Source organism: Bidens hawaiensis, unplaced genomic scaffold (assembly GCF_021521415.1).
Source record: "Bidens hawaiensis isolate Kalapana, Puna unplaced genomic scaffold, B.hawaiensis_p1.1 tig00021989_1, whole genome shotgun sequence".
Lineage (NCBI taxonomy): Eukaryota > Viridiplantae > Streptophyta > Magnoliopsida > Asterales > Asteraceae > Bidens > Bidens hawaiensis.
Genome location: NW_027493403.1, coordinates 293,108 through 310,093, shown reverse-complemented (window position 1 = coordinate 310,093; position 16,986 = coordinate 293,108). Strand labels below are relative to the sequence as shown.

Below are 16,986 nucleotides of genomic sequence, written 5' to 3'. Positions count from 1 at the left end.
AGATGGGCATATAAAGTTTTAGAAAAATAAGGGTAAAATGGTCATTTATTATTTTTTTTAAGGGAATTAGGTGTATTTGATGTTTTAACTACTTTGTAAAGGCATATATGATATTATTATTTTTGCTTGGGTATATATGATATTTTCCAAGTCTGTTAGGGTATATAACAATATATGAAGTTGCCCCTCGTTTTTTAATGTAGTGTAACTGTATTGTTTTGTTTCTGATACATCATGGTTTTACATTTTCCAACATGGTTTATTTACATTGCTGATCTTTAATCTTTTACTAGGGTTTAAGTGTGGAAAATGGGAGACAAGTCAGATAGTAAAACTAAAAAGGTGTCTTCACCATACATGGTTCTTGAAAACCGACCTTTGAATTTATGGAAAGTAACCGAGTTAAAAGAGGAACTCAAGAAACGGAAATTAATCACAGGGGGATTAAAAGAAGAACTTGTTAAGCGGTTTGATGAAGCTATACGGGCCGAAATGGATGATGATGATAAAACTAATCTTGAAAACGACTTAAACAGTGAGGCCCAATCTGATGATGCAGAGAACATCTCAGATGTCACGGATCATACTGAGGACAAAACTGAGAATTTAGAGCAAGATAATAAGGTTGAAACTGAAAAAACGGTTACAAAAATAGTTAAAAAGATTTCAGTGGAAACCACTGTTGTGGTGTCTGAAGAGTCTGGCGGTGGTTCGAACCAGGAACCAAGAAACGGTGAGCCAAAGGCTGAATCACGGTTTCTTGAACAAGAACAAGCCCAGCCCGGTTCATGCAAACAGGTAGATGAGGTCAGCAAAGTACAGTCTGATTCTATTTCTTTTGATACTATAATTGAAAAGAACGAAGACCTAAAGGATGATGTTATTGCTGATGATATCAATGTTGAAAGTACTCGTTTTTTAAATGAAAAAGATAACGCAATTGCTAATAACGTTAAGGAAAATATTGATATTATTAAGAAAAATGATAGTGGAGATGTGGGTTCGTTAGAAAAATTGAATCTTGATAGAAGTTCTGGTGATGATTCAATGGAGGAAGACGCCTCGGAGAGCAAGCAAGTTGATTCTAAGTTTAGTGATGAAGTGGGAAATAAAAGTGAGAAAGTTAAAGTTAAGGAAGATGATTCTGTTAATGTTACGATTGACGATAAAACAACTGATAAGAATTTACTGGCTGTTGAAGATACAACTGCTCCTGGTGTGACATCCGCAAAAAGAAAGGCTCATGGTAAGTTTTATCTCATTTGTTTGTGGAATTGGAGTTGAAAAAATGGCACATTAAGGGGTCAAAATAGGTATTTTGGTAGGAATGTGTGTTGATAGTCTTGAAATGGTTTTGGAATCCAACCGAACCAAAAGTTTGGTTTTTGGATTTCTGAAAACGTTGGATTTGGGTTTTTCGGGTTTTGGTCTTTACAGTGGGTTCTGACAAGTCCGAGCCCCGGTGCGGAAGCGTGAATAATAGTCAATACTAATCAATGGTGTGGAGCTCGGATCTAGGGTTAGGATCGAATCTAACTCGTATTCACTCTTGAATGATGTTAGTTGGACGGATGAGGTGTATTGGGAGAGAGCCTGATTTGATTAACAATCAACAATAAAGTAGGATGAACAATTGTAATCAAAACACAAACAAGATAGAAACGGTAGTATGAAATATTAGCCGAATGATTCTCATTAAGATGAAACACTCATACATACATTCATACATACAATTAATTAAGAAATATCTCAGCCGCCACCAGGAGAGCTCATCATGGAGGCAGAGACTCTCTCAAAGGGATAAAACCCTAAATGTCACACATACACAATACAGTCACTCATACTAGACAAATGAATAAAAACATCTATTTATACTAGCCTAGCATGACTTGGTCTTCAAGCCATCCACCCTTGGTTGAGACCAAAATAATATATTTTTCACCCAAAGATTAATTCGATGCGTCGGTCTAAAATATAAGTCCCAACAGTCTCCCCCTTAGACCGATGTCATCGAATTTCTTCCATGATCACCTCATAACTCGTTGTCTTTCATTGAAATTCTCCCCCTCACGTTAAGCTTCTCCCATTTTTCATTTCGAATCATCACTCTTATATCACTTCTGGATATAGTTGTATGGGCATATGAACGAGGCTTTGAACTTCAAAGATCAACTTCAAGTAACATGGTCATCACAAAAATAAATAAACTTAATGTGATCATCAAATAATCTTCAATTCTTCAAAAACCGTTTCTTCCCATGTAAATCATCTTCAAACCATTCCCTGAATTAAGATAGCATTCAAGTCAACCATAACCCATTCTTGACTGTTCAAGTGACTATTTCATAGGAGGTTAAACTCTACTGATCATTCTTTCAACATTGTTGCTCGTGATGACTCCATCTTCTCATCCGTACTAGGAAATCTGAAAACTTACAATGATGAAACGTATTTGAAAAACCTTGGATTATTGATCTTGATCAACTTTTCCTTAACTTGAGTCTTTTACTTGATTTGAAGCTAGCCATTTGCAATGAAATTCAAAGATTTTTTACTCGTATTAACTGATGTTAACTGATAGGTACTTGAGTGACTACTTGTGCAATTTGGTTGATTTTGATGATAATACTTGACTATCTTTTAACTGATCTGATGTTATGATAAGTAATTAGATCTGTTTAGGTGAGATTAATTGCTTATATAATGTCATGAGTAATCACATGTTTATGATTACTTGAATATGATCCTAATCTGATCTTCTGAAGTTGTTAAGGTAGAATAGACATTGAATGAGATTACAGTCTGTTTTTTTCTTAATGATGATAGAATGATTAAGATTTGAGTAAGAGATGCAACTGTTTGTGTCAAAATGTGTTTTATGTCAAAATTATGTGATTCAATGAAATTTTTAATGAATTTTGCATAAATACTAGATTTTGGTCAAAACATGAGCAAGTTGATTAATGGTGTAGAGATATGATAAGATTATTCAGTTCAAGCTTTTATGTAACACCCCAACCCGGAACAGACTAACGTGTTACTATTACAGATATCAAATCAACGCCACAATCCAAAATACAACAAAAATTAATGCAACCTACGTCATATTATTAAACAAAATGAATTAACTTTTAGAAGCTTGAACTTCATTTTTATCTCTCATCACTAAATTCCCCGAATCCCGGATTACCTGAAAACAAAATAAGAAAAACAAAACAAGAAAACACGGCTGAGCCAAAAATTGCCCAGTAACGGAAAGAACAATAGTATAGGTAAAGGCATACATAAGACAAAACACATACTGAAATAAAACTGAAACTATTGCGGATATAAAACCACGTTTTAGACCGAACTATAATTAGATGTGAAACATAATCCGATACACGATCGGGACGTAATCTGAATATACTCAACTTTAACCAAATGCATATACACATATCGAAACGGACCAGAAATATAGCGAAACAAAATATAATTACTAAAATACACGACGACGATGTTAAAATAAATAGGTCGTGTAATACGGAAGCACCCAGAGCCTAAACAGAGGGGTACACAGCTAGCTAGTCCATGCACCAAGGAGACGGTGTGGGTGGCGTGCACACATTGTTCCATCTCAAACAGAAGTCAGGAGTCAGGAGTCAGAAGTCGGAGCTAAGATCGATCTATACGCCTCTAAGTGGCCAAGGTACTACATGAGTACTTTCAGAGACGCCGTGAACTTTGATTTCGCACTGTCACGATAAGTGCCATGTCAGGAGTCAGGAGTCAGAGCTAAGATCGATCTATACGCCTCCAAGTGGCCCTAATACTTCAAAAGTACTAGTTAGAGACGCCGTAAACTTTGGTTACGCACTGTCACGATAAGTGCCTTCCCGTTGACGCCCCAACGACAAGTCAGAAAATGCTCGGGTAACAGAGTACTAAAACTAAAAACATATAACTAAAATATATCATATAAAATAACTGAACTCAAAATATAACCGACGCGTAACGAAAATCCGTACTACAAAGTAACGGAATAGATTCAATACTAATAGTAACGAGAACAAAAACCGCACTACGAAGTAACGGAATATAATTAATACTATTAGAGAAAGAAACCAGAAACCGTACTACGAAGTAACAAGAAACAGAATCCGTACCACTACGAGAACGGTGAAAACAATATAAAGCTAAAAGAAGAAAAACACGGAATCCGTACTACAAATTAACGGAATATAATTTATACTATGAATGAAAGAAACCAGAAACCGTACTACCAAGTAACAGAAAATAATTAATACTAAGAGTAACAAAACAGAAACCTATTACGAAGTAACAAGAAACAGAATCCGTACAACAAAGTAGCGGACTATAATTAATACTAAAAGTGAATGAAAACAGAAACCGTACTACGAAGTAACGGAATATAAATAATACTAAGAGGAAACAAAGACGGAAACCGTACCTTAGTTAGCAGAACAAAAGTAAGCCAAGTTAATTAAAACTCAAAGTTGTCCAAAAGTCGTATGATAACCTCACAAGCCGACAAAACCGGACGTATAACAGAGCGAGAACGGTGAGAGACTACGGGCGTCTGACGGTGTCTTAATAACGGAACAAGACATCAAATGGTGAGCAACAGTGATGGTACGCGGCGGCGGTACGTGGAGGCTGCACGTAGTAGTTGTAACAGACGGCGGAAGCGAGAGACACAGCGACTGATCGAGTGTCTGCTTTCCGGCGAGTTACAGGGAAGTGGTGGCGTCGGTGAATATCTGTGGCGGCGTTCGAACGGTGACAGAGGGCAGCGGTAAAGATCGGTGGTGATTTACGACGGGTTTTAGTCAAGCGGCGGTACTGTTGGTGCTGATGATTTCCAGCAAGTTCAGCAGCGTCTACGATGGTGATAGTTGTCTCCGGTGGCCGTTGATATTTAGAACAGAATAGGTCACGGAATATTATAGGTGAGATGGTAGGGTTCGATGGAGTTCGTTTAGGTATCCAGGGGTTTAAATATGTGATAGTTATCGCTAAACTCAAAAACCCTTGCATGTTTCCGTATGTTTGTTGTTGGGGATAAGCAATTTAAAACGATGGTATCTATCCAAATATCCTAACTGCATGTTTATTATATTATTATACATATATATGTTATACTTTAAAAATTCTAAAATGCATAACCATTATTTAATTCCCTTGCATGAGCATATCTTATATTACTTATTTGTTTTGTTGATAGTTTTGACAAATTTCTAAATCAACCCTCTACCTTAGCTTTGAATTCATTTGAACACTGTACTTTAAAATTAATAACGTATTCAAAGTCATTATTATTATAAACAATTCGGTTACTTGACGCTAGTATTCGATCGTTTTAATAATTATCAACTCGTTATTATTTGACATTTATTACTTTTATTATTTTATTGTTTCAAATTTTTCGCATGTTACAATTCTTCCCCCCTAAAAAAAAAAAATTTCGTCCTCGAAATTGTTAAATGGCGAACAATCTACAATTTTCAGACGTAACAAATACATAACATAACTTAAACATTCACTGTTTCGGGTATTCAAAACTTTAAGTACACCATCATACAAGAGCCCCGGTAAAAGAGGTGAAAAAGGAAACTAGTATTTAGTGTATTGGGAAATGATGTTCTAACTAGAGACGAATAATTTATAGTGGAAACGAAAAACATAAATCGAGTAACAAATATCTAGAGATGGATAACTGGTAGCGAATCTGATATTGAAGTCATAATATAATTTGGTAACTAAAACAAATACGTGATGTATAACTAAGTGATACTTATATTAAGTATTATTATTTTTTTTTTCTTTAATATTCGAGTGTTACAATTCAACCCTCGTAGAAAAATCAATCTCGAAATTTATAGGCGCAGATAACCTAAGAAACATATAACATCATAGATATATGACAAAACATCAAACTTCACATGGTCAGACAAATAAAACTTCAATACATTTAAGATATGTAGCAATAAAAACATAACCTAAGCAGCTGAGTCCAAGCAACATCTGAGTCCAAGCAACATGATATTAAATGAAACAAATAACTTAAATGGTAACCTTAAAACATTTAACCGAGGATATCTAATCTTATTTCTGAAAACGAAAATTTTATTTTATGTAATTACATATATGTGAGCGGATAACTAATAAGTAAAAAAAAATAATATCATAATAATAATAATAATAACTATAAATTGATAACTAAACACATCTGACTCAATCTTATAACTAGTAACCAAGACAAAACTAGATAATTGAAACGGTTGATATAAGTGGAACTTAAAAGCGGTAGCAAATCGGGTACTTCATAAATTCAAAAATCCAAATGAAACAAATTCAAATATCGTAATTTATATGCCAACATACGTTTCTTAACTCATAAACAAATAAAAATAAACAACACATAACACTAGCACATAATATGAAAAACTTAGGACGTCATATTAGAGTATTAGAGAAACATTTATCGGCACAATGGGATTTTAGTAGCACACATACGTACCTGTAAATTCACGATTACATTCGCGACCATAATCGTCAATTTACCTTACGACCGCGTCCTAACTGTCCTTCCATTATGCATCTTAAAACATGGTTAACCTTTTTTTTTTTTTTTTTTTTTTAATTGCATATAACTGGGTGGATCACAAAAAAAAAATAATGTCAAACGGAGACATCTAAATGAATCCTATAACTAGTAATCGAGACAAAACAGATAACTGAAACGGGATACTATAAGTAGAACTTAAAAACGGTAACTAATTTGATCCTTCAAAAATTTAAAAAAACTCAAAACATATCAAATTCAAAAATCACAATTTATAAGTTTACATATTTTTTTTTAACTCTATACAAATAAATAAATAGATAAATTAATAAACACATAACACTAGCACAATAAAGTGAAAATATTATGACGAGGTCATATCGGACGGAGTATTAGAGGAACAAAATCTGCACAACAGAATTTTGGTAGCACACATGCGTACGTATAAATTCACGGTTACATTTGCGACGTGCAATCATTAATTTACTTTACAGTGTCTTTACGGATTCAGAAAAACATTAATCTACATCATAGGGATTCAATAGCACACATATGTAACTGTAAATTCACCATTACGTTGATCAAGTGTAATCGTCAATTTACTTTACAGTAGTGTCCTAATTGTCCACCCGTAATGCATCTCAAAGTCCTAGCTATGATTACAAGGAAATAACGTTGCGATGACAAACAAATTATGAAAGATGTCGGTTACTTAAAGGTGTTTACTAACACCAAGTCTCATATTTATTTAGATTATAGGTCCTGCGGAATATGTCTCGAGGCATACGAGGTAGCAAGGTCTAAATCGAGTGTAAAGAGGGTTAGTCAAAGTCATGATCTCTTTGGTGGCTTCAAACAATGTCTTCGGAAGTCACTTCTTAAGTCATAGAGCGCAAGCGGTGGAGAAGACAGAATAACTTAACTCATTGTACTTGACTAATTTATAAAGTTAAAAAGACGCCTATTTCTAACAACGACGGGTTTCTTACTGACATTGGGAAAATCACAAAATGATGAATAATGACAGGAAACATGAAACCCTAACCCAACGTCTACCCATTCCCTCACAGGTTTTACTTTTAGGTTTAAGTTTTCTACAGGAAAGAGCCTTTGCTCTGATACCATAACTGTAACACCCCAACCCGGAACAGACTAACGTGTTACTATTACAGATATCAAATCAACGCCACAATCCAAAATACAACAAAAATTAATGCAACCTACGTCATATTATTAAACAAAATGAATTAACTTTTAGAAGCTTGAACTTCATTTTTATCTCTCATCACTAAATTCCCCGAATCCCGGATTACCTGAAAACAAAATAAGAAAAACAAAACAAGAAAACACGGCTGAGCCAAAAATTGCCCAGTAACGGAAAGAACAATAGTATAGGTAAAGGCATACATAAGACAAAACACATACTGAAATAAAACTGAAACTATTGCGGATATAAAACCACGTTTTAGACCGAACTATAATTAGATGTGAAACATAATCCGATACACGATCGGGACGTAATCTGAATATACTCAACTTTAACCAAATGCATATACACATATCGAAACGGACCAGAAATATAGCGAAACAAAATATAATTACTAAAATACACGACGACGATGTTAAAATAAATAGGTCGTGTAATACGGAAGCACCCAGAGCCTAAACAGAGGGGTACACAGCTAGCTAGTCCATGCACCAAGGAGACGGTGTGGGTGGCGTGCACACATTGTTCCATCTCAAACAGAAGTCAGGAGTCAGGAGTCAGAAGTCGGAGCTAAGATCGATCTATACGCCTCTAAGTGGCCAAGGTACTACATGAGTACTTTCAGAGACGCCGTGAACTTTGATTTCGCACTGTCACGATAAGTGCCATGTCAGGAGTCAGGAGTCAGAGCTAAGATCGATCTATACGCCTCCAAGTGGCCCTAATACTTCAAAAGTACTAGTTAGAGACGCCGTAAACTTTGGTTACGCACTGTCACGATAAGTGCCTTCCCGTTGACGCCCCAACGACAAGTCAGAAAATGCTCGGGTAACAGAGTACTAAAACTAAAAACATATAACTAAAATATATCATATAAAATAACTGAACTCAAAATATAACCGACGCGTAACGAAAATCCGTACTACAAAGTAACGGAATAGATTCAATACTATTAGTAACGAGAACAAAAACCGCACTACGAAGTAACGGAATATAATTAATACTATTAGAGAAAGAAACCAGAAACCGTACTACGAAGTAACAAGAAATAGAATCCGTACCACTACGAGAACGGTGAAAACAATATAAAGCTAAAAGAAGAAAAACACGGAATCCGTACTACAAATTAACGGAATATAATTTATACTATGAATGAAAGAAACCAGAAACCGTACTACCAAGTAACAGAAAATAATTAATACTAAGAGTAACAAAACAGAAACCTATTACGAAGTAACAAGAAACAGAATCCGTACAACAAAGTAGCGGACTATAATTAATACTAAAAGTGAATGAAAACAGAAACCGTACTACGAAGTAACGGAATATAAATAATACTAAGAGGAAACAAAGACGGAAACCGTACCTTAGTTAGCAGAACAAAAGTAAGCCAAGTTAATTAAAACTCAAAGTTGTCCAAAAGTCGTATGATAACCTCACAAGCCGACAAAACCGGACGTATAACAGAGCGAGAACGGTGAGAGACTACGGGCGTCTGACGGTGTCTTAATAACGGAACAAGACATCAAATGGTGAGCAACAGTGATGGTACGCGGCGGCGGTACGTGGAGGCTGCACGTAGTAGTTGTAACAGACGGCGGAAGCGAGAGACACAGCGACTGATCGAGTGTCTGCTTTCCGGCGAGTTACAGGGAAGTGGTGGCGTCGGTGAATATCTGTGGCGGCGTTCGAACGGTGACAGAGGGCAGCGGTAAAGATCGGTGGTGATTTACGACGGGTTTTAGTCAAGCGGCGGTACTGTTGGTGCTGATGATTTCCGGCAAGTTCAGCAGCGTCTACGATGGTGATAGTTGTCTCCGGTGGCCGTTGATATTTAGAACAGAATAGGTCATGGAATATTATAGGTGAGATGGTAGGGTTCGATGGAGTTCGTTTAGGTATCCAGGGGTTTAAATATGTGATAGTTATCGCTAAACTCAAAAACCCTTGCATGTTTCCGTATGTTTGTTGTTGGGGATAAGCAATTTAAAACGATGGTATCTATCCAAATATCCTAACTGCATGTTTATTATATTATTATACATATATATGTTATACTTTAAAAATTCTAAAATGCATAACCATTATTTAATTCCCTTGCATGAGCATATCTTATATTACTTATTTGTTTTGTTGATAGTTTTGACAAATTTCTAAATCAACCCTCTACCTTAGCTTTGAATTCATTTGAACACTGTACTTTAAAATTAATAACGTATTCAAAGTCATTATTATTATAAACAATTCGGTTACTTGACGCTAGTATTCGATCGTTTTAATAATTATCAACTCGTTATTATTTGACATTTATTACTTTTATTATTTTATTGTTTCAAATTTTTCGCATGTTACATTTTAAGAAGCTTAAAAGAAGGATTTTTAAAGGGAAAGATCTCAAACAGTTGTTTTTGCTAAAAATTATGTCATTTGCCTAGTTGAAAGGACATGCACTTGTGTATGTTTGGTCCTTAAATCTCTATAGATTCAAAGGATAGCCATTGACCTGAAAACTGAATGCATTTGGGGCAATTATGACTTGTTTCTCATTCCTTCACTTAAAACTATGTCAATAACTCTGACTTTGACAGGACATATATTCACATGTATGTTTGGTCCTGTTGATCACTTTTGGTCAATACAGGATAGCCATTAACCTGACAATGAAGAGGTATTGGGGTGATTAAATATTAAACTGTATAGATGGGAAATGATAGTACATTGACTACTTAGCTGATCATATGGAATTAATAGGCTAAAAAGGCCTTAATATAGTCATTAACATGTATGGTTGCTTTCCCATGATGATGTAAAATCTAAGGTGATATAAACATAATGAATATGCTAATCTTTATGTAGAGATGCATAGTTGTTTTGCATGTCTCAAGATAAATCTCTCCGAATGATATGGCAGAAAAGTGATTACCCAGTCATACACAAGCCTGTTGTTATTTGATCAACCAAAATGAAACATTTTTTTTAAATATGACAAAGAACATGCTTTAAGAAAATTTGAGAAAATATCAAAAACAAGGGGAAGAATGAATAAATCAACCAAAAGTTGATAAATGTTTTAAATATTTTATCAAACAAGAGGGTTACAACAAGAACTACAAAGATGTTGGCAAAATCTGTCTCATCTTGAATGAAAGGCATGTTGCTAACTGTAAGTCCAACGTTCAACCTCTATACATGTTTGAATATAAAAAGTCCAAAAATACAATAAGTTCTGTCATAAGAAACTATTTTTGAACAAATACAGGAGGTTGGAGTCAAATTGGGGTGATCTGGGGAAAGCCAAATAAGCTTTGAGAAGAGATATGAGGCATCATAGCACAGTGTTGACCATTATTGCATTATGCTCAAATTGAACCTTAATCATATCACCAAAGAGATGAAAATTATGCTAAGTTTATACCTGCTGTTAACCTATCTAAGCTGTCATAATAATGCTGAGAGTGAAATAATGAAATAGCTACTTAGTCAATATGATCCCATTCCTGAGATCTTTTCAGTTTATAAAAGAAATTGTTTTGAAATGAAGTATAACTGAAATTTGATTTCTTAATGCACCATTTGCTCTTAAACTATGTTCTGAAATGATACATAACTTAGAAACGTCTTTGAAAAACCTTGGATTATTGATCTTGATCAACTTTTCCTTAACTTGAGTCTTTTACTTGATTTGAAGCTAGCCATTTACAATGAAATTCAAAGATGTTTTACTCCCTCAATTTCGTTGCAATTGTATTTAATAAATGTGTCTTCAAATCAAGTGTGGGTGAAACAATCTTGATCATCCTCATCAAGATTGTAAAAATCTCAAATGAACATATTCAAAAGTTGGTTGACAATAAAAGTGATTAAATCCTTAAGCTTGGTCAACACTTGTTCTTGTAAAGCTTTTGATGAAGTCGTGAAATTGGATGAGGTTTGAATTCCATAAGCTTGTTGATGATTGGAGAAAAATTACCAAAATACCCCGGGTATATATCTTCCGTAGAGAACAGCTTGGTCAAACGGTCAACGGCACCAAAAATCTCAAAAGTTTCTTCAAAACTTTGAAATGTTTCACAAACTCTGTTTCCTAGCACAAAGAATACTCTGATTCAATTTCCAAGCACAAAGTGTACTCGGAAGCACTTTCCTAGCACAAAGTGTACTCGGAAAACAAAGTGTGCTCGGAAGCAAAGTGTACTCGGAAGCAAACTGTACTCGGAAGCAAAGTGTACTCGGAAAACAAAGTGTACTCGGAAGCAAAACACTTGTGATTTTTCAATTTTTTACTTAACACCAAGCATGCTCGGGAGCAAAAGTGTGCTCGGGAATACTTGTGTTTTTTTCAATTTTAGCACTAGCACAAAGTGTACCCGGAAATCAAAACACTTGTGAGTTTTTTCAATTTTCAACTAGCACAAAGTGTGCTCGGAAGTACAAGTGTGCTCGGATTACTTAGTGCTCGGAAACAAAAGTGTGCTCGAATTACTTAGTGCTTTTTCATTTTCCACCAAACATGCTCGGGAGCAAAAGTGTGCTCGGGAGCATGGGTGTGCTCGACACAAACTTGAGTTTTCTCTTCACAAGCATAATTGTTTAAGACAAAACAAAGTATGCTCGAAAAAGAGCCTGCTCGAATAAATAACAAAGTGTGCTCGAGACTTAAAGAAGATAGTTTTCTTGAGAAGACAAAGGATATGCTCCGGGTTTCACAAAGTGTGCTCGAATTTGATGTTGCTCGATATAAGATGTGCTCGAAATAACCTGTGCTCGAGCCAAACAAATATGTGCTTGGGCAAAACACCTCATGTGCTCGAAGCAACACTTAGTCATTTTCCATACTCGAGTCCAATCTTATTTGTTCATAGTGTGCTCGAGACATCAAAACTTCATTTCTGCGTCATCAGTCACTGATTTGCCCTTGCAGAACCTGCTCGAATATTCACTTTGCATCTGCTGCAACAAACAATGATGAAATTGCCTTTAGTACCTGTTCATTCTTGACTTGTACATTCTCCTTATCATTTTGTACCATCGGCAATATTTTTCAACAAACATCTACTGTTTTTGCAGCACGAGCACACAAAACCCTAATTTCAAATCCAGAAACAAGTTTCGTAATCTGAAATTAATCACTATAGCCCTATCCAAGTCATCTCGAAATCAAAGAAACCTATCTTCATATCATAATCAACCTTTTCAGATCTAGAAATAATCAGATGAACAGTGTTGCCCCAAAGCGAGCCAAATAACACTGTTACATCAGATCTGGACCATTTTGACCAAATAAACATGAAATTGATGTTGGATCTCCAAACGAGTCATCAACCCAAACATCAATCCATATACTTTTCTCCGAATCATCAAATAATTTCAAAACCCCAAAAAATAATTTCAACGAACTTCATCATTTAACGTCCATGGTGGATTCAAGAGCGAAATGAATCTGTTCAGCGGTTAGTCTGAACGATTCGGTAACCCAGGCTATGATACCAATTGACAAGTCCGAGCCCCGGTGCGGAAGCGTGAATAATAGTCAATACTAATCAACGGTGTGGAGCTCGGATCTAGGGTTAGGATCGAATCTAACTCGTATTCACTCTTGAATGATGTTAGTTGGACGGATGAGGTGTATTGGGAGAGAGCCTGATTTGATTAACAATCAACAATAAAGTAGGATGAACAATTGTAATCAAAACACAAACAAGATAGAAACGGTAGTATGAAATATTAGCCGAATGATTCTCATTAAGATGAAACACTCATACATACAATCAATTAAGAAATATCTCAGCCGCCACCAGGAGAGCTCATCCTGGAGGCAGAGACTCTCTCAAAGGGATAAAACCCTAAATGTCACACATACACAATACAGTCACTCATACTAGACAAATGAATAAAAACATCTATTTATACTAGCCTAGCATGACTTGGTCTTCAAGCCATCCACCCTTGGTTGAGACCAAAATAATATATTTTTCACCCAAAGATTAATTCGATGCGTCGGTCTAAAATATAAGTCCCAACAGGTTCGGTTTTGGTTCTTTAGGCTTAAAACTTTTGGACCGGAAAAAATGGCCCAAATAATGAATTTGAGCTAAATTTTCTTTTAATTAATGATTAATTGATTATTACACATTTGGAACTAAACTTTTTGGTCCACAACTAGTTTCTTATAAATTATGTAAAATCAAATTTTTGTTTATAGCAAAACCGAAACCAAACTGAAAAATCGGTTTTAAAACAACTTAAAAGACAAAGCGTCGTTTTTTATTGGGTTCTGTTATTTCGGTTCGGGAGTATCAGCTATTCCGGTTGTGGTTCAGTTAATTTGATTTTGTGCACTTCTCTAAATTTTGGTGTGGGCCAATCTTTGTTCAAAACTTAAATTTTATGAACAAATAGCTTACATACAATTACAAAAGTTATATAATAACAATAACAATAACAATTATAATAATAATAATATATAGGTTTTTGAATAAAATGATTTAGGGAGTTTTATGCATTAAAACATTTTGGGTGATTTTGAACTCGTTTAATCTATTTGACCCGTTTCTTTTTAAACCAATTTTATTTCCTGTTGACCTGTCAGAATTGAGACATTTTCATAAAATTCAGATTATAGATGCAACAAATGAAGGGCCAAAGGTAGTATGGGATGATGTACAACCTTGGCCCATATGGTTTAAATTTCTTTTTTGTTGGCCTTTTATTCCCCTCATTTTAGCATTAATGCAAGAAAGATCGATGGGTAACTCAATGAGAAGCATCGTTTTTATCACCAAAACTGTAACCTTCTGTGTTACATTTCAAGATTCATCACCATTTTAAATTTATTTTTTAACTTCAACTATGTTCGCAACTATATAAATATCTGCGTGACAGACCAGGACAAAGAATCAGAAAACAATGAAACACTAAAAAGACAGCGCAGGTGGAATTCTGAAAACGTTAACATGCCCAACCAACAATCAACTAATCATTCAACTTCCACCACACCTAAGGATACGTTTCAGATCCCTTCCAAACCCGCGTTTTCAAGATCCGAGTCAACAAACAGTCAAGATTTGTCCAAGGAACGAGTCGGTAAGCTGCCACCTGTCATTTATAGTGTAATTTTTTGAAATTTGGTATTAAATTATTTTTCATACACTTCAATCTCTTGACTCATTTTTTACTACTTTTTTTATATGTATTTTCAGTTCCTCCATCATCAAAGACCCCAACTACTTCTCTTCGAATTGATAACTTTTTGCGTCCGTTTACTCTGAAGGCTGTGCAAGAATTTCTTAGCAAAACGGGTACGGTTGTTAGTTTCTGGATGGATCAAATCAAAACTCATTGTTATGTCATGGTACGCCCTTACATTTTTCAGTTATAGAGGTTTAATTTTAGAGTTTTGATCGTGTTCGTTCGCTTAACTTTAACCGAACAAACGATCGAACATGGACATTTAAACGAACAGGGTTTCCTTGTTCGTGTTCAAAATGAGCATGTTTATGCTTATTTATGTATATTCGGTAACAGTACAAACGAAGGCTTCACGAACGTAAACGAGCGAACATAACTGACTTATATGAACGGACATAACTAATGCTAGAACCAGTTAAAGTAATGCGAAGAACAATGTGTTGGGTCTAAAAATTTATTAAAACTAGAATAAGTTTTAATGGGCCAAAAATTTTTAAATAAAATATTAAGAATCGTAACGAGCTTTACGTAAATCGACGTAAATACGGACATAAATGAATGTAAATGTATGAACATAAACGAATTTAAACTAAACGAACAAATTTTGTGTTCATGTTTGTGCATTTTTTAAATAAACATATGACATGCTTGTTTCTGCAGTATGCATCAGTGGAAGAAGCTATAGATACACGAAATGCTGTATGCAACTTGCAATGGCCCGTTAACGGTGGACGTCTGCTAATGGCTGATTTTGTGAACCCACAAGAAGTTAAGAATCGGGTGGACCCGCAACCACCACCACAGCCATCTCCCAGCCGGAAACAACCACTGCCTCCTCCATCCGCCCTCCCAGCGATGCCAACGCTGGCTAACCCACCGCCAGTGAGAAACCGTGCACCACCTCCTCCTGAGAAAGTTGACCCGCTAATTGTGACATTGGATGATCTGTTTAAAAAGACGAGGTCGTATTTACTACTTACCGCTTTGTGGTGAACAAGTTGCAGCAAAATTGAGGAATGATTAGGGTTTAGATCAGTGTAAAGATAGTGGATTAGTGGTAGTTGTAAAGTATAATCATATGTTTGCAGGTCTGCAGGTGATGCATTTAGGAAGGAATGGTTCGAGCGAAGGTGGGCCCTGGACGAGCTTGGTGGTTCGTTGATGAACATAAGTTTGTTCCAGGTCAAAACTGAGTTTGGATCTGGAAGTATTATTTTATTTTATTTTATTGGATCAAATTGACATGTTTTATGTTTCATTTTTATTACAGCAAATTGTTTTATATATATATATATATATATATATATATATATATATATATATATGTGTGTGTGTGTGTGTGTGTGTGTGTTATGGATCTTAATTGATAATACATTTGACTGATTTATGTTAGTTTAAGATCTTGTGTAATCACCTCTGCGTTGGCTAGAGGTGCACATTGCTTTACTGTTGAGCGGCTTACAGAAACCGGCCTAAAGCAAATTTATTATAATCAGCCAATGTTCGTCGGGTATTTGTCTTGAAATACCAGTTGGTTTACAAAAAATCCCCATTGATGTTTCTAAGTACATTTCTTTTTTATCAACATCTAATTTTTGGGCATATTTAGATAAACTAGTATATGATATTGGGTACGTGGGATGAGTATCATCTAATAGTCTAATACCATACCCGTATCTAAACCCATGAATTTCTTTTAACAGTCTTGTATTTGGTCCGATATCCGTCCCGAATGTTCATGTATCTTCACTTCAGTGGGTTCGAGTTTCTTAATTGGTTTGTTTGTTTTTAGGATGTTATGTCTTAACTGATGTGATAAATTTGTTGTCTTTGTGTTGACTTGTTTAATCCATTTCTATAAACCAATTTCAAGTTAAAAATTTTAAAATAAAATAAAATGAGAATTCACTTGCTTGATCTATATATAGTCTTTGGGTTAACAATACAAGATACATTGTCATTTGATCTACTTATTATAACTTGTCAACCACTTAATGAGTTATACGCCCTACTTGAGGTGCGCGCA

The 16,986-nt window shown here is 35.2% G+C and overlaps 1 protein-coding gene across 1 annotated transcript; it reads left to right on the top strand.

The window, feature by feature from the left end:
- The first annotated feature begins 309 nt into the window (after window positions 1-309).
- Window positions 310-15,953, top strand: LOC143564354 (uncharacterized). Its single transcript, XM_077051658.1, has 4 exons — window positions 310-1,246; window positions 14,655-14,855; window positions 14,972-15,123; window positions 15,621-15,953. The coding sequence occupies exons 1-4, from the start codon at window positions 310-312 to the stop codon at window positions 15,951-15,953; spliced, it is 1,623 nt and encodes a 540-aa protein (XP_076907773.1).
- Window positions 15,954-16,986: the final 1,033 nt, after the last annotated feature.

Bases quoted from the DNA above. Each gene is read 5' to 3' on its own strand.
- LOC143564354 (XM_077051658.1), top strand. From the start codon at position 310: ATGGGAGACAAGTCAGATAGTAAAACTAAAAAGGTGTCTTCACCATAC. The intron at 1,247-14,654 runs GTAAGTTTTATC...TCTGCGTGACAG, and splicing joins CGCAAAAAGAAAGGCTCATG to ACCAGGACAAAGAATCAGAA. The intron at 15,124-15,620 runs GTACGCCCTTAC...TTGTTTCTGCAG, and splicing joins AAACTCATTGTTATGTCATG to TATGCATCAGTGGAAGAAGC.